The following is an 18629-nucleotide window of genomic DNA, read 5'->3' as shown; positions in this document are numbered from 1 at the left end:
AAAATACTCTTCTGTATTAAATAACTTGTTGGAGGGGCAGCCTTCTGAGGATGGTGGCAGATTCCCCTGTCCTCAGATTAGCTTCCTCTGCCAAAGTGCCCAGACTCCTACTTAAGTGTCACCTCCAGGTTTTAAAGCGTGGACACCCAGGCATGATACCAGGACAAAGCCCCACACCACTATGCGCGCTTCGGCTCAGATGCTGGAACCCTCCAGGGTTGGCAGGCAGAGAGCTGTCGACCCCTGACGTGGATAAGGGCCACAGTCGGGAGCACCCCAGTTGCTGGAGGGCCATGCCAGGGCGATCCGCGGGGCTCACAGTTTTGATGCCGTCACCGCGGACCTGACTCCCTCCACCTCCCCGCATCGCCACCACTTGAATCAGTTCTTTTACAGAGTGGTTCTGTTTCCCGGTGAGACAAAAAAGTTAGAAAAGGAAACCTAGAGGGGGTCGGGGAGAAGAGAGAGGTTAAGAATCCCGGCGCGCAATCGCCATCTCGGTGGAGGGGACCCTCCCGCTTTTCTTCTGCCAGAGCGCAGCTCCGCTCCCGCCTCTGGGCGGGGCCTGTTGCCATGGAGCCCGGGCGCCCGGCGGCGCGTGCGCAGTGGAAGCGCCCTGGGCTCCGCCTGGCCTGCGAGGCCGGGACTGTGAGATTTTCCCAGGTCTGTGGTTATGACCGTGGGATGGAATCCTAGAGGTCGGGTGATTCGGTCGGCAGAGAGGAACATTTGTGAGGTTCTCTCTAAACTACATGTTGGTCTCAAAGTAATCCACTGTCTGAGACCCAGCGGGAGGAATGTGTGGAAGAGGCAGGCTTTATCAGCAGCGCGCCCCGCCTCGGCCACCTCCCTGCTCTCGCCCCAGCCCTGGGAGCTCTGCTCCGCCTCCGCCGGCTCAGTAGCCCACGGAGACTCCCGGACTCATTAATCCCAAGCCCTGTAGTCAAAACCACTGCATTAATTAAACAAGATAAATTGGTGAGGCAAGCAGGAACTTGGCACCGCCTTTAATTTAATTGTTAAAATGAAAAGTGTGATCATGGAACTCTGCTTAAGAGAAAAACAACACTTGATACCGATGTCCACATGGGTGTAGACCAGATGCAATCAGGATCCCATAGTTAGCACTGGGAGATTACATTCTGGGTATACTCAGAATAGATAAGAGTCCAACTTTGAATTCTCCAGGCCAAACAATGGCGAAACAAAAGAGCCTTGTGTTTGCTTGCTTTTGCTTTTTGTTGTAGTTGGAGCAGGACAAAGAATAACGAAGGGGTAGGCACGTTATTACTTGGGTATTTAATAATCAGTGCATGGCAGAGCTTGTGTTTTGCTTCAGTCTTTTTTTAAGACAGAGCCTCACTCTGTCACTCAGGCTGGAGTGCAGTGGCCTGATTTCAGCTCACAACAACCTCGGCCTCCTGGGTTTAAGTGATTCCCCTGACTCAGCCTCCTGAGTAGCTGGGACCACAGGCACGCTCCACCATGTCTGGCTAATTTTTGTATTTTTAGTGGAGATGGGGTTTTGCCTTGTTGTCCAGGATGGTCTCAAGCTCCTGACCTCAAGTGATCTGCCTGCTTCAGCCTCCAAAAGTGCTGGGATTATAGGTGTGAGCCACCACACCAGGCCTGCTTCAGTCTATTCTACGAAACTACGGAACTCCCTATAAAGAATAATGCTAGAGAAGGATTGTCAATCGGGTGGTTTGTAAATACCTAGAAAAGAAAAAAAGCACGCTGAGTTTCATAAGAATAAATGATACCAGGACAACCAAAATTCCTCATTGGATAGCTGTTGAATCTATGTTCAATATGAGTCAATATGAGAAAAGTGCCAAGAAAGGTACAAGCGAAGGCCGGGTGCGGTGGCTCAAGCCTGTAATCCCAGCAGTTTGGGAGGCCGAGGCGGGTGGATCACGAGGTCAAGAGACCGAGACCATTCTGGTCAACATGGTGAAACCCCATCTCTACTAAAAATACAAAACATTAGCTGGCCATGGTGATGCGTGCTAGTAATCCCAGCTACTCAGGAGGCTGAGGCAGGAGAATTGCCTGAACCCAGGAGGCGGAGGTTGCGGTGAGCCGAGATCGCGCCATTGCACTCCAGCCTGGGTAACAAGAGTGAAACTCCGTCTCAGAAAGGTACAAGCACCTCGGAGGCAATTAATAGAAGGATAGAGCCTGGAGCAAGGAAAGTGATGGTCTTGCTCTGCTCTGTACTGAGCAGATCTCATCTGGATATGTCTTCAGTTTGGGGCAGCTCCCTGCAGGAAACACACTGGGCAGGGAGTCAGGGGTGCTTGACCTGGGTCTCTTATTGCAGACACAGCCTGGCTGCAAAGGGCTGTCTTGATCCTTGAGACCCAGTCAACATGACTGTGAGTTAGAAGCAGATAACTGAGTCTCCAGGAGAGATTTTGAGAGGTTTTATTCATGTCATTTATTTTTGTGTTACCAGTGCCTTGTATACCACCTGGCACACAATCATTTGTGCAATATTGTGTTATTATTAAAGAGTGATCCCCAGGCCAGGTCGGTTCTGGTGTGAATTCTTGGGTTGGAACTGGATCAGCTGGTTCCCAATTCGTCTATCTGCATAACCCCCATAGGTTAAGGCCACCTTGCACCTTATCTCTTTTAAGGATGCTTAAGAGAAAGTCCTTTCTGCTTCATTCACCATTACTTCCTGACAGTCCTGGTTGTCCTAAAACCTCCGCCACAGCCTCTAATGAATGATCCCAACCCTTAAATATAGGGAGCCTCACCAAGGCTACTGTTAGTAGAAAGGGAGGGGCTCAGCCTCTTGGGGTCCAAATGAAACCACTCAATCCAACTGACTACAGAGCGTCTGGACTGTCCAGAAGGAGCCTGGCTTTGAGGACCACACCTGGAGTGCTGACCTGTGAAATCCACCATAACAGTACTTCCTCTTCAGTTGCTCATACCTGAACTGAAGGCTGGAAATAATTATTTCTTACCATCTTCTTTCATAAAACCATTAGGCAATAATTTTCATAAAGTTTTTATATTTGTTTGTTTGTTTTCTTTATATCTTTAAAGTTTTTTCTGCTTGACATGTTAATGAGGTACAATGTGATCTTTCAATATGGCTGCACATTATGTAATAATTAAATCAGGATACTTACCTCATAGCTTTATTATTTCTTTGTAATGAGAACATTCAGAATTCTCTCTTCTAGCCATTTTGAAATACACAGACTGGGTGCAGTGGCTCACGCCTATAATCTCAACACTTTGGGAAGCTGAGATGGACATATCACTTGAGCCCAGGAATTCTAGTCCAGCCTGGGCAGCATGGGAAAACCCTGTCTCCACAAAAAAAATACAAAAACTTAGCTGGGCATGGTGGTGTATGCCTGTAGTCCCAGCTACTGGGGAGACTAAGTTGGGAGGATCGCTTGAGCCCAGGAAGTCGAGGCTGCAGTGAGCAGCAGTCATGCTACAGCACTCCAGCCTGGGCGACAGAGTGACACCCTGTCTCAAAAAATACAAATTAAAAAATGAAATCCACAATACATTATTAACTATAGTCACTCTACTGTACAGTAGAACACCTCAACTTACCCCTTCTATCTAACTGTAACTTTGTTGACTAATCTCTCCCTATCTGCCTCCTCCAACCCCAATAAAGCTTGTTGAAATCAGACACACAGAAAATGAAATGATGATTGCGTTAGGCACAGTTGATAAGCTCCTGATTTCAGGTTGCCTCTTCTAGTTGGTTATATTTATCTTACACTGAAACATATCGCCTCTCTACTCAGCGGGTTTTGTTCTACTCTGAAGTTGCCTGATTACCATTCCTGTTCTTGCATATCTGGGGCAGGTGACACACTGAAAGAGGAATGGTGCCAGCCGAAAGGCCTGGACTCTAGTTCACCTCTATTACATTGTGGCTGCTCCATCCTGGGCTGCTCACTTTACCTTTCTAAATCTCTGTTTCCGCTAAAATAATAATGCCTGCTCTACCTGTTTCTGGGTTAGCTTTGAGGATCAAAAAGAAAATTTATGAAGGTACTCTTTTTTTTTTTTTTTTTGAGATGGAGTCTCACTCTGTCACCGAGGCTGGAGTGAAATGGCATAATCTCAGCTCACTGCAACCTCTTCTGCCTGAGTTCAAGCGATTCTCCTGCCTCAGCCTCCTGAGTAGCTGGGATTATAGGCACCTGCCACAGTGCCCAGCTAATTTTTGTAGTTTCAGTAGAGGTGGGGTTTCACCATCTTGGTCAGGTTGGTCTGGAACTCCTGGCCTCGTGATCCACCTGCCTTAGCCTCCCAAAGTGCTGGGATTTCAGGTGTGAGCTACTGCGTCCAGCCTATGAAGGTACTTTCTTTTTTTTTCTTCGACGAGGTTTCACTCCTGTTGCCCAGGCTAGAGTGCAATGGGACGATCTGGGCTCACTGCAAACTCGGCCTTCTGGGTTCAAGTGATTCTCCTGCCTCAGCCTCCCACATAGCTGCGATTACAGGTGCCCACCACTACGCCCAGCTAATTTTTGTATTTTTGGTAGAGATGGGCTTTCATCATGTTGACCAGGCTGGTCTTGAACTCCTGACCTCAGGTGATCCACTTGCCTTGGCCTCCCAAAGGGCTGAGATTACAGGCATGATCCACCATGCCCAGCTGAAGGTACTTTCTAAATCATGAACTACCAGATATGAAGAATTGCCTGTCCATAATGGTCTTTGATCCAGTTAATTTTTAAATTCTTAGATGAATTTTCACCTTTGTGCCATGTTATGTCATTTGTTCATTCATAGGACTCTCATCGTTCCATATCTACTTATTGGGCACCTAGTATGTGACAGGCACTGCACTAAGGGTTGGAGAGTTAAAGGTAAAAGATGGAACCTTCGGCTGGGCGTGGTGGCTCACGCCTGTAATTCCAGCAATTTGGGAGGCCGAGTCGGGTAGATCACCTGAGGTCAGTAGATTTCGACCAGCCTGGCCAACACGGTGAAACCTCGTCTCTACTAAAAATACAAAAAATTAGCCAGTGTGGTGGCGGGCACCTGTAATCCCAGCTACTCAGGAGGCTGAGGCAGGAGAATCATTTGAACCAGAAGGCAGAGGTTGCAGTGAGCTGAGATGGTGCCATTGCGCTCCAGCCTGGGCAACAAGAGTGAAACTCCGTCTCAAAAAAAAAAGAATGGAAGCTTCAACAGTTTTCAGCAAGAATGCTGTGAAGTACACGGGAGTGGTACTGAATCCAGACTGTGGGTGGGAGTGTCTGGGGAGTCAGAGAATCCTCCCTAAAGTGAGTGAGTGGTGGCTTTCCTGAGGTTTTGTTTGTTTGTTTGTTTTGTTGGTTTTTTTGAGATGGAGTCTCAAACTGAGGCCCAGAGTGGATTATAGTGGCGTAATCTCCGATCACTGCAACCTCCGCCTCCCGGGTTCAAGCGATTTTCCTGCCTCAACCTCCGGGGCAGCTGGGATTATAGGTACCTGCCACCACTCCAGCTAATTTTTCGTATTTTATTAGAGACAGGTTTTGCTATGTTGGCCAAGCTGGTCTTGAACTCCTGACCTTGTGATCTGCCCGTCTCAAAGTGCTGGGACTACAAGCGTGAGACACCGTGCCCAGCCAGCTTTGCCGAGTTCTAAAGAGTCAAAGAAGTTAACCAGGGGCAGGAGGCAGGAGAGGATGAAAGTGTTCCTGGCAGAACAAGTAGGGGTGAGCCTAGAGATTAGTGTTTCTCAAAGGGGATGCCACTGACATTAGTGTGGGGTCGAAGTATTTTTAAGGCACTCTCCCATGCACTGGAGCAGGTTTGGCATCCCTACACCCAGGCACTAAATGTTAGTAGTTACTCACCCCCACATGCACTCAGTATGACAGCCACAGTGCCCCTTCACATTTCCAAATGCATAGCTACTACCCCATGGGAGGGGGTGGTACCATTCCTTGGCTGAGAGCCACTGCTAAAAAAAATACATGGTGGAATTTTCAGAGGTGTTTGAACCAGAGCAACTCCATCTTGAATAGGAGTTGTGTAAAATGAAGCAGAAACCTACTGGGCTGCATTCCCAGATGGTTATGGCATTCTAAGTCATGGGATGAGATGGGAATTGGCACAACATCCAGGTCATAAAGACCATTCTGGGCCGGGCGCGGTGGCTCAAGCCTGTAATCCCAGCACTTTGGGAGGCCGAGGCGGGTGGATCACGAGGTTGAGAGATCGAGACCATCCTGGTCAACATGGTGAAACCCCGTCTCTACTAAAAATACAAAAAACTAGCTGGGCGTGGTGGTGCGTGCCTGTAATCCCAGCTACTCAGGAGGCTGAGGCAGGAGAATTGCCTGAACCCAGGAGGCGGAGGTTGCGGTGAGCCGAGATCACGCCATTGCACTCCAGCCTGGGTAACAAGAGCGAAACTCCGTCTCAAAAAAAAAAAAAAAAAAGACCATTCTGATAAAACAGGTTGTAGTAAAGGAGCTGACCCAAACCCACCAAAACCAAGATGGCCACGAGAGTGACCTCGGCTCCTCCTCACTGCTACACTCCACCAGCCCCATGGCAGTTTACAAATGCCATAGCAATGTCAGGAAGTTACCCTATATCAGGTGTCCCCAAACCACGGCCCGTGGGCCGCATGCAGCCCCCTGAGGCCATTTATCTGGCCCCCTCCGCACTTCAGGAAGGGGCACCTCTTTGATTGGTGGTCAGTGAGAGGAGCACAGTATGCGGCGGCCCTCCAATGGTCTGAGGGACAGTGAACTGGCCCCCTGTGTAAAAAGTTTGGGGACGCCTGCCCTATATGGTCGAAAAAGGGGAGGCATGAATGATCCACCCCTTGTTGAGCATATCATCAAGAAATAACCATAAAAATGGGCGGCCAGCAGCCGACAAGGCTGCTCTGTCTATGGAGTAGCCTATTCCTTTACTTTCTTAATAAACTTGCTTTTACTTTGCACTGTGGACTCACCCTGAATTCCTTCTTGTGCAAGATCCAACAACCCTCTCTTGGGGTCTGGATAGAGACCCCTTTCCGGTAACAGAATGTCTTATGAATTGGAGTGTGACTAGGGAGGACAGAAGGTGGAGAAGAATCAGGAAGCAAATGCTGGATTATAAGTTACCTTGTATGCATCCTAAGGTGTTTACTTTCTGGGATAAATTTTCTTGAGCAGGGATAGGCAGACTGTATATAAAGTGCATTGGATTGAGCTTGGCACATCATACAGGGTCAGTAAATACTGGATCACTATCTCTTATGCTCCTGCCGATTCCAATTTAGTAGCATACATCCTCTTCTTATGCATAGGTACTGTCTGTATACTTCCCCAGTGAACAAATCACAGTCAGACTGGTTGATGACAATTTAACTTGAATGTCCATTCAGCTGGAGGGAACAGTGGGGAGAGCCAAGACAGCTCCAAAGTCAATAAGGTGTGCAGTGGCTGTAATCCCAAGAATCTTGGGCTCTTCTCTGTCCTTGAGATCCCCCCAATGTGACCACTTTAGGCTGCAATATGGGAAACTCCAATTCAGAAACATAAGCAGCAGCCACTACCACCATCTACCTATCTGCAGAAAGTGCCAAGGAGATGATCATTGCCACTTCTGTGGGGGCCCCCATGGCAACCCAAGCCCCAGCTTATAAAGAGTTGGGTTCATTTGCCAAGACAGATGATAGAAATGAGGCTGTATTTTCCTGTAATAAACAATATTATGTGTGTTAGAATCACAGCTGAGCCCCCAAAATCCATTTAACCTGTACAGTAGTTAAGCCATGGTGGTGAAGGTATTTGAAACCCAGCTATCCTATGTAATGCTATTTCCACAGAAGAAATATTCCCAATTTCAGGTAAAAGATCAGAAATAGATATCACCTGCATTTGTTCTACCTTTACCCCAGGCTTCAGCCATACTTGGGTATTACTCTCAGGTCCCATGAGCCATCTCATGCCTTTGACTGTGCTGCATTCAGTGCCTGAAATGCTCCACACTCCTCCCTGCCCCTGCATAACCCTTCTGTGGGTGCCCAGAGCATTCACTTCCTCTTGCTGTCAAGCATTTACCACTCTGCATTGCAATTGCCTGTGTACTAATCCTTCTCCCACACTACTAGATTGTGACCTCCCTGAGGGCTAAGAAATATTAAATTCTTCTCTGTGTCCTCAATGCCTACTCAGTGCTTGGAACACATGACACCCAACAAGTGCTTATTGGAATGAGTGACTGAATGAGTAAGTTAACATCCTCTGGCTAGAAGCCCAACAACAAGACCGATCTCTCCCACTTCTCTACCTTCAGGGAACAACAGAGACCTGATCCAGTTATAGGTTTCAAGAATCTGGGTTGACTGGAGGAAGAGATTGAGAGAAATCAGGAGAAAGGATGTGCTGGGGAGGGGTCAGCATTTGAAGAATTTGGCTTTGGGATAGGCTTAATAGCAGAATGAGAAGAAGAAAGGACTGCTGGTCACGGTAAGTCAGATACCTGTCCAATGGCCTGTCTTAGAAAGAAGACTTGTAAAACTGAGTGGGGGTAGCCTGCCTCTAGTTTTAGGATTGGGTCCTAATTAAACTGTAAACTTCTAAAGCAGAATGTATGTCCACACAAAACCTTGTACACAAATGTTTATAGCAGCACTGTTCATAATGGCCAAAAAGTGGAAACAACCAGTGTCTATTGACTGACTAACAGGTGCAAAAAATGTGCTAAATCCATCCAATGGCAAAGGAACAAAATACTAACACATACTACCACATGGATAAACTCGTAAAACATTCTGCCAAGTGAAAAAAGCCAGATACACAGGACTACATATCATATGATTCTAGTCCAGAATAGGGAAACCTATAGCAACAGAAAGTAGATTAGTGATTGCTTAGGACTGGATATGTGATGCCAGAGGGAAGAGAGTGATAGCTAAAGGGTACAAGTTGGATGTTTGAGGTGATGAAAATGTTCCAAAATATGCTAATAGTTACCCACATTTGTGAATATACTAAAAGTTATTAAATTGCATAATTTAAATGGGTGAATTGTATGGTATGTGAATTATAATTCAATGAAGTTTAAAAAAAGAAAAGAAAACCCCAGCTGGGTGTGGTCACTCATGCCTGTAATCTCAGCACTTTGGGAGGCTGAGACGGGTGAATCTCAAGGTCAGGAGTTTGAGACCTAGCCTGGCCAACATGGTGAAACCCCATCTCTACTAAAAATACAAAAAAAATAGCTAGGCGCGGTGGCGGGCAGCTGTAATCTCAGCTACTCAGGAGGCTGAGGCAGGAGAATCACTTGAAAGTGGGAAGTGGAGGTTGCAGTGAGCCAAAATCGCGCCACCGGGAGTGGCAGTGTGAGACTGTCTCAAAAAAAAACAAAAACAAAAAACCCCACAAAATCTCTAAAGTAGGGTGAGCTGGGATTTTGAGAACTGTCAATTGCCTAAAATGGCACACCAAAAGTGGCATGTGTGCATTTCTGGGGTCTGTCAATTTTGATACATTCTCTATGATTCCCCCTCCTCCTTCTACCACCAAAGGTAATCATCCCTGCTCTGCAGAGCTGAGGCCCCTGCAAGGGCTCATTGTAATGCCTGACTGCGTGGAAAGAATGTGATAAATATTAATGTAATCAAATATGCAGATACCCAGTTTTTAAAAATAAACATTATCAATCCCTTTGAAACTAGTAACTAACCAAGGAATAGAATGCCGTACTGTTCCCTGCCTTTATTGATGCAGAAAAAGTAACGGTTGTGAATTCTAGTCTGATATGTAAGATTTTTTATTCTAAATTATTATTTGTAATATGGAGGCCTAATCTCTATCATATAGCTACTTGCTGACCATTTTTACGATATTAATGCCTTTTAAAACTAAGTTTAATGACTTGGCAGGAAATTAAGTTATGTTACTTGTCGTTTCTCAACTTTTAATTGAAAATTTCATGATCAGAAAAAGAACAGGGCCTGATTATCCCCGATTCAAAAAATGTACCATATGATTTTTCTCTGAATCGTTAGAACCTCAAAAAGCAGAGAAATGTCATTGCATGATTTGACTTTGTGAAACTGTATTTTATAGATAGACCCTACACTAGGTAAATACCTAGAGAGGAAAAGTAGTAGAGGCTTGTGGAATTGTACTCTTTTTTTTTTTTTTTTTTTGGCATTAAAAAATTATATGTTTCATGCTACTTGAAACATATAAGGAAATCAGTCATCTCTCTAACGAGCAAATGTGTGCAAAGCATTTCTCTAAATGTGAACTTTTCATATTGAGGTACCTACCATATGCCTAGTTTCCTTCTAGAATCTATTCTCACTGCGTTCCCCGTTTGCGTCCCAGCCTTCCCTCTGTCTGATTTGTAGCACTCCCGCTACCTGCCCCGGTTGCGATTCGCGGAGACTGCGCTGGTTGCCTCTCCCCAGGTTAATCCTGCAGTCACTTTCTGGTGATGGAGCTCAGCGGCCCAGCACGAGAGCGTAGAAACAGCTGACTGCTGACTCAGAGGGAAAGCAAGCCACCCACGAATCTCATTGCAGCTCGCTGCTGCATCCCCATCCCATAATCCCTTGCCTGGTTTGCTGCAGTCTTTTCAACAGACGCTCAGTGAGAAAAAGATGTCCTGTAAGATCAAGACCGATTGGTGTGAATACCGAAAGGGGTCTTCCACTTGTTAATGACCCAGAAACATTCCTGCCGACTTTCCAGACTTCTCTCATTTCCTCCATTTTTCTCTTCCTCTGTTCTGTGCGTAAACTGGCACATCACTACTTAGAGCAGAAGATATGCTGGGCTTCTGATGATGGCTGCACTGCATGGTAGGGAATTTTAACCGGTCTCTTTGCTTGGTGCTTCCCAACTTGAGGTGTTAGCAGAAACGTGCGTTGTTCTTTTGGATTGCCGCGTAGATGCAGCGACAGACTTGGGAGGATTTAATTCTTTGCCTCGTTGATTAGTCTGTTTGTCTTCAGAAATGGGTAGGTCCTAAATGTTCAGACTGCTTAGCATTGTGCCAGGTGGTTAGCTGATTTCTCCTGCTCTCTCTGTTCTGACTTTTTCCTCTCTTCCTCTCATGGCGATGCTGCATCCCCTATAGCTGTAAAATAGAAACCCATTCTTTGCTTAAACAAAGGCATCAAATTAACAAGTATGGGGAGAAAGTCATGCAAGATTTTCTTATCAAGTTCTGCTGTGATCTGACTAGATTTGTATTTTTACCAGTCTTTGTTTTAATGTGTATCTTGGCTTATTTTAAATAGAAGAATTTTGCCCTCTGCATCTCTGTGTTGGGCGCAAACATGGAGATAAAATATTTAATTTGCAGGATTCCTGCCTTGCTGCCCCAGGGTGGAGGAGAACGTGCGATGCGACCCTCCCCCCACTCTGTCCTCTGTTAAAGAACCCTGGGGTTGAGTTCCATGGCTGGCAGTTACCATTGGAAACCCATTCATTCATAATGCATGACTGGACCCTCTGAATTCTGAATGCCATTGAGGACCAGCAAACAAATATGTAGGAGATAATTTGTTGTTGTTGTTGTTGTTGTTTTTCTGACAGTTTTTTTTTTTTTTTTTTCCTGCCTTTGAAGTACAGTCAAATCTCTGGGTGGAGCTCAATGATAGCACTACACAGGAAAAAAAAAATTCTTGGGTTGGTCCTTAGGTTTGCTTCCTGAAACAGTAAGGGATTATTTTTGTGCCAGAGCTTTTCCTACAAGTATGCCCCACCCTACCATTATTCCTTCTTTTCAGGGAATAGAAGAGCAAGTAGCAAGGCTGTTTATTTTAAATTAAAAACTGAATGTTAATAAATGGATTTCTGAACCAAAAGATAAAATGGTATTTTTGTCTTAAAGAAAAGATAGTTTCAATGTAATGGCTTTCAGAATGAGGTGTTTAAAAGATTGTTTCTTTGGCTTAGATCATGTTACAGCAGCTTTATTCCCTATGAACATTTGTTTTAAAAGATTTTAAAACTCCAGTATCTATGTAAGGAGAGCCATTTGTTCATGCAGAATTCCTCAAATGATTTCTTAAGTGTTAGGATTCAGTTCTGCCAAGTGTGAATCTGTTTTCTGGTGTCTTTCATTATTTCAGGCAGAGGCTTGAGACCCACTGTTCCTAACCCACTGTAATGTTAAATAATGCATGCCCCTCCCAAGCAGCACACAATGAGAAGTTCCATGTGTGCTGTGGTATGAGAAAGCAGCCTTCAGATGGGGAGACACGAGTAGTAACCCTTCCTAAACCTTTAAGTGTTTTGGTCCAGTTTTCTCCTAGGAAGACACAATTGATTTGCATTGGAAAGGTTAAAACACAGCTGAATGTAAAGATGTTCTCCGATAGAAAGGGTTGTTTCAAGATAGATGAATGCAGCATATGTAACCCACACATATTTAGTCTTAAAATCTATACACATTTTTTGCCATAGTTAATACTATAGTCCTGCAATGACTTAATTTTTTTTATTATAACAAAAGTTTAATGGATTTTGTTGCTTGAAATTGGATTGAAAATGGATTTTGTTAACTTGGAATAAAGTTAAAACATTCTTTGTCTTACTAAGAAATGAAAATGTTCTTAATCTGGGTATCCATAGTCATTAATTTCTTCATATTTAGGAGTTTCTTTCATCTCTCTTTATTAGATAGGGAAAAATCCCAAATATGTGGCAGTTTTAAAGACTCCCTTGTGCCTTTTTAAATTATTTCTAATATAAAACTAAGACTATACCCAAATATTTTATGTATTATTAAAATATATTTTATATATTTTATAAGAGAAATACTTTCAAATTTTAAAAAATTTGCTGCCAAATTATTTACTTTCATCGGTTTTTCTTCAAAACATGTGACTTGAATTACTTCTTACTATGGCAAAATGATAATTTGCACATATCTGTGATAGCCTTTTTATTTAATCTCTGATGCCATCTGTGTCCCTTTATTACTTGCATGAAGGCTTTAGTTCAGAGTAGAATTTGCTCCATTATAGGGTTGGCTGTTAGGGTTTTCTGATGATTTTTATTGTGCAGGTTGTCTGAATTCAACGGATTAGATTTCCTCATAGAATTCGGAGCTTTAGATTGGATCAGAAAGTGAGAAAATAATGAGCCAAGTATTCAAATAGCATCATCGCAGGAAACAGATTTCTGCTTTTAGTATGCAAATCTTTCTGTTCCCTTCTACTTTACCTCTTTCATCTTCACATTCTCGACAGCCTCCATTTTTCCATTAAGAGCTTTTTATTATTGTTTTTAAATGCTTATTAATTTAAGTACTTATTCTAATCAACAACAGAATTAAATAATATGCTTTCTATATAACAGGAGCAAAAAGGAGGTTCCTGTTGTAGAGCTGTGTCTCATGGTTCTGTTGCGAAATAATTTTCTCTTCTCCCTTCTTGCTAGTTTCTTCCAACCTCCAGAATTTAGCCAGTGCTTAGCCTGCTTGCTGACCTCTGCCTTTTTTGTGGTCCCAGAATATTGGCCTCTTTGTGTAGCCCCCAAGCAAAGCAAGGGAGGAGACCTGGCAAAGTGATGGATGCTGGGAGAGGAGACCCCGTGCATCTTGACTGTCCCAGAGTGCTGTGAGATGAATGTCTATTAGCCTAACCACTTAACATTCCACCACACAGACCCAGCCTGATCTTAACAATTGGCTGCCAAAGGTGAGGCAATGACCTTCTTTATATAGGAAAGAAAGAGGTAGGGGAAGTAAGCATCCGTATCATAAAGACAAGTTCGGTGCTCATTTTAACAACCAGCTTCCGTTTAGTAAAAACCAATTCATCTGAGAAAGCTGTCATACATCTGACTCTGAAAATAAGGAGAATCAGAACCTTGGAGAGCTTGGACACACCCTGCCTGAAGACCAAAGTTAAAGTGGATGGCTTCTGAATGCCTTCCCCCCAAACACGCACACACCCACCCCCCACCCACCCACACACACCATCATCATCATCATCATCATCACCTGGCAAGATAATGCATCTAGCCTTCTTTTTTTTTTTTTTTTTTTTTTTTTTTGAGACGGAGTTTCGCTCTTGTTACCCAGGCTGGAGTGCAATGGCGCCATCTCGGCTCACCGCAACCTCCGCCTCCTGGGCTCAGGCAATTCTCCTGCCTCAGCCTCCTGAGTAGCTGGGATTACAGGCACGCGCCACCACGCCCAGCTAGTTTTTTCGTATTTTTAGTAGAGACGGGGTTTCACCATGTTGACCAGGATGGTCTCGATCTCTCGACCTCGTGATCCACCCGCCTTGGCCTCCCAAAGTGCTGGGATTACAGGCTTGAGCCACCGCGCCCGGCGCATCTAGCCTTCTAATTTACAAAATGGCCCATCTGGGATAGAGGCTTGATTTAACTGGAAATGGGTCACCCTGTTTTAATTTCACTGAAGATTGTCCTCTTTTCTTCTAATTGAGACCTCAGTAACAATGCAATTCAATTGCAGGCAAATGGTAATAGGCTCGTAATTTTAAAAATTAAAAGTACCTTTTTGATCATGTTTTAATTTATGCCACATGTTCTGGCAAGTACAGGGTAGCATATTGTGATTTATAGATAATCCGAATGGTTCAGGATTTCCTTTCTATAAATGTACCAGAAGATTTGTAATTGCTTGGAAAGCTGATGTTTGCATATCCTCACGATAACAATAAAAAATGGGCGGGGCCTGGCCTGGTGGCTCACTTCTATAACCCCAGCACTGCGAGAGGCCAAGGCCGGCGGATTGCTTGAGCCCAGGAGTTCAAGACCAGCTTGGCCAACATGGTGAAACCCTGTCTCTACTAAAAATACAAAAATTAGCTGGGTGTGGTGGGGCACACCTATATCCCATCTACACTGGATGCTGAGGGAGGAGAATCACTTGAACCTGGGAGGTGGAGGTTGTAGTAAACCGAGATCACACCACTGTACTCCAGCCTGGGAGACAGAAGGAGATTCTATCTTGTGGGGGGAGGGGAAGGGGAAGGCATCTTAATAAATAAATACAATTAAAATGGCACCAAAGAGAAGCAATGGTCCAGGAATACCATAAAATTAGACTGTAGGAATAGAATTGAGTACCTTTAAGATGATGTATAATCAAATATGCAACCTCTTACCCACAAATCACATGTTAAAATTTTATTTCTCAGTAGAATCTTGGCCTCTGTTTCCACACCACATTCCCTAGAGCAGACAGGCAATATTTTGCCAGCTCCCTCCCCTTCTCAAGAAGAGAGGTTTAACTTTGGCTTTTCTCTGCCATCCTTTCTTCCTGCTCGTCCTCACTGTACTGTCAGCAGTAAACAGTTTGGATAGTTTTCTGGTCTAAAGACTGTAATTTGGGATGGGAAATGTGGTCTAAATCTTAGAATTGTGGACATAGGCATTTTTTTTTCTCATTTCAGCTTCTCCTATCAAGTTCTTTTGCATTTGGTGGTTAATTTACACCAAATTGTAGGAGATATGAGACAGTGAGCCAGGAAAAACACCAGAGATGATGTGAGGGAAGAAATGCTAGGGCTGAATTTTTTATGTCCAAGGATTTGGTTATGTGATTATTGAATTGCTTTTTCCACAACAAGCTCTGTTTAGTTGGCAAGCCCCCATTAATAAAGAATGTGTGTGCCAACCTTCTTAGACTTTTTATTTCCATGCATATGTGTCTGTAATTGCCCAGTGGTTCTTCTTGCCCGGTGTACAGATAGCCAATTTACCAAGACAACTGTATTGCAATAGAGAAAGAGTTTAATAAATGCAGACCCAGCTAAGTGGAAGACTGGACTTTATTACTCAAATCGGCCTCCCCCAAATTCCAAGTATAGGGTTTTTCAAGGGTAGTTCGGTGGGCAGGGGGCTAGGGAATGGGGAGTGTTGATTGCTTGCATCAGGGAGGAATTTATAGGAGGTTGAAGCTGTCTGCTGGCTGTCTTCATTTTCTGGATGGAGTTACAAAACTCGTGGAGCCAGCTTACCGCCCTGGGTGGTGCCAGCTGGTATTAAAATACATGTTCTGAAAAATATCTTGAACACTAATCTTAGGTTTTACAATAATGATGTTTTTTAATTTTTTATTTTATTTATTTATTTAATAAAATCCAGACCTTGTACAATGCAATGGTGATGTTATCTATAGGAGCAATTGGGGAGGCCAGGAATCTTGTGACATGTGGCTATGTGGCTCCTGTCTGAACTGTAATTCTAACCTTGTGTCTAATTTGTTAGTTTTATAAAGTTGGTTTTGTTCCTGAGCAAGGAGTAGCTTGTTTCAGGAAGGGGCTGTTATCATTCCTGTTTTAAAGTGAAACTGTAAACTAAATCCCTCCCAAAGTTAGTTTGGCCTATATCTAGAAATAAACAAGGACAGCATGAGGGTTAGAAGCAAGATGGAGTCAGCTATGTCAGATTTCTTTCACTATCGTGATTTTTCTATGCCAGGTTTTTCTCACTGTCACAGTTTTTGTGAAGGCACTTTCATGTACTCAGTAGTTCTGTTTCTTTTCTGCATTTGTGAACATGTTAAAATATGTCACTAATGTTTACCCTCTAGATGATGGCTTATGTAGCTGAACACTAGACTATCACATGGGAGGCTGAGCGTGATGGTTCACAACTATAATCCCAGCACTTTGGAAGCCTGAAGCAAGAGGATCACTTGAGCCCAGGAGTCCAAGACCAGTTGGGCAACATAATGGGACCCCATCTCTACAAAAATACAAAAATTAGCTGGGCATGGTGGTGCCCACTTGTGATCCCAGCTACTTGGGAGGCTGAGGTGGGACTCTCACTTGAGCCTCAAGGTGGAGATTACAGTGAACTGTGATCATGTCACTGCAGTGCAGCCTGAGCCTGAGTTACAGAGAAAGACCCTGTCCAAAAAAAAAAAAAAAAAACACCTATCACATGGGGAAGCAGATAATGTCCGAGGTCAAGTGCAAACATTCAGATGACTGGTAGCAACCATGCTCTTTGTAATGGAATTCAATAAGTACTGCTCTTTGCTGCTGCTGTGAATAAGTCCCTTTCCATGTTATATTTTGGTAGTTTGATTCATTCAAAAAATAATGTCTACCAGGCATAGTTCTAGGTGCTGGAACTACTGCAGTGAATAATCAGACACAAATCCCTGCCCTTGTGGGCTTTACATTCTAGGGGGAGGGCAGAGACTATATCCCAAATATATAGATTACATAGTATGTCAGAAGGCTTAGTTCCAGCTGCTATAACAAAAATATCATAGATTTGGTGACTTAAACAAAAAGAATGTATTGTCTCACAGTTCCAGAGGTTAGGAAATCTGAGGTCAGGGGGCCAGCATGATGGGTTCTAGTGAGGCCCTCTTCTGGCTTTATAGGCAGCAGACGGCCCACATGGCAGAGATCAGAGAGAGTAGGAAAGCAGTCTCTCTCTTATCTCTTCTTACAGCAGCACTAATCCCATCATGAGGGCTCTACCCTCATGACCTAATCATCTCCCAAAGGCCTCACCTCCTAATCCCATCACACTAAGTGTTAGGGCTTCAATATATTAATTTGGGAGGGACGCAGACGTGGCGTCTATAACAGAAGGTGTCCAGTGCTATAGAGAAAAACCTAGCAAGGACTGGGGATAGCAGTGCTAGGTAACTGGAGGTAAGATGCAGTTTAAAACAGAATGGTCAGATTGAGCAGGTGACACTGAGCTGGACAAAGGGGAGTGAGCTCCTTTGTAAGGGGTCTTGTCTTGCTGTTTGTTTTCCACGGACAGGGAACCTCAGCTAGTCTCCCATATGAAAGCTCTTACTGGCTAAGGTCAATATCAAATGAATGTTGACCATTTGTATTATTTTAAAGTGGTTCTTTCTGCCTCCTCTACCATTTCCTTTCTATTGCATTTTTGTCATTGTGTCTGATGTTACTTCCTACATCCAAAAGCATTCGGGCTTCTTTACAGGCAAAGTCCACCCCAGGCATGTTTTCACACAGATCCCTTCAGAAGTTAGTTTTGCAACTCTCCAGCATATAGAAGAGCAGTTCTATATTCTGATCTCTTTCATTATAGTCTACTGACTTCCACTGGTTATGTGGGTAAGAAGGGTCTCTGACAATTTAGAAACCAAGATGGGAAAAGGAGACCAGAGAAGCATCTAGGTAAAATATTTGTTGCTTTTCTAATCAAGGAGACCAGAAACTGTGGTAGTGCCCCAACAATTTGATTGAAAGCTGTTGTATATTGAGTGTATTCCTCATGGCATATTTGGACCGGTTCAGACTTCCCATGGTGCTTATTAGCTCATTCTGTGCCTCAGTTCTTCTGAGCACATTGTCCCTTTAGGAGTAGTCAAATTTTCTTCCTAGTGTGGGTATCCAGTTATATTCAGGGAAGGATCATTATCCTGGAAAATTTGGGGATCTTTGAATATTGGACACCTTTTGTGTTGATTCTGGGAGTTCTAAAAATCCCAGATGCCTTCAACAGGTCACTTGTGACAGATTTGTGATACTGTCATGATTTTAAATTATTGTTAATGAGCAAACTTAATTAATTCACCATGTAAATTAACAATACTACAATACAAACACTTGCTCTCACCTACTACGATAATTATCATTTTTAGAATGAAATGTTTTTGTTTTTGATTTTAGAGCATAAAATATTGGCTCAAGAAATTTCATTTAGTCA

General features: G+C 43.8%; 1 protein-coding gene across 9 annotated transcripts in view; it reads left to right on the top strand.

Annotated features, from left to right (window-relative positions):
- TRIM2 (tripartite motif containing 2) overlaps window positions 1–18629 on the top strand; it is a 195299-nt gene that overhangs the window by 110864 nt on the left and 65806 nt on the right. For 2 of the 9 annotated variants that reach the window (XM_074396813.1, XM_010338593.3), the window contains exon 1: window positions 10181–10798. The exons of 5 other annotated variants lie outside the window; for them this stretch is intronic. In XM_074396813.1, the coding sequence (XP_074252914.1) occupies window positions 10796–10798 (3 nt within the window). In that variant the 5' untranslated portion in view covers window positions 10181–10795. Of the gene's footprint in view, window positions 1–10180; window positions 10799–10818; window positions 10958–18629 lie in introns of those variants that run through there. 2 more of the 9 variants (XM_074396816.1, XM_074396814.1) reach the window with 1 other exon arrangement.

The sequence above is a fragment of the Saimiri boliviensis genome, chromosome 3 (assembly GCF_048565385.1).
Source record: "Saimiri boliviensis isolate mSaiBol1 chromosome 3, mSaiBol1.pri, whole genome shotgun sequence".
Lineage (NCBI taxonomy): Eukaryota > Metazoa > Chordata > Mammalia > Primates > Cebidae > Saimiri > Saimiri boliviensis.
Note: the sequence above shows the minus strand (reverse complement) of the source record. Positions and strands in the feature narration are given on the sequence as shown.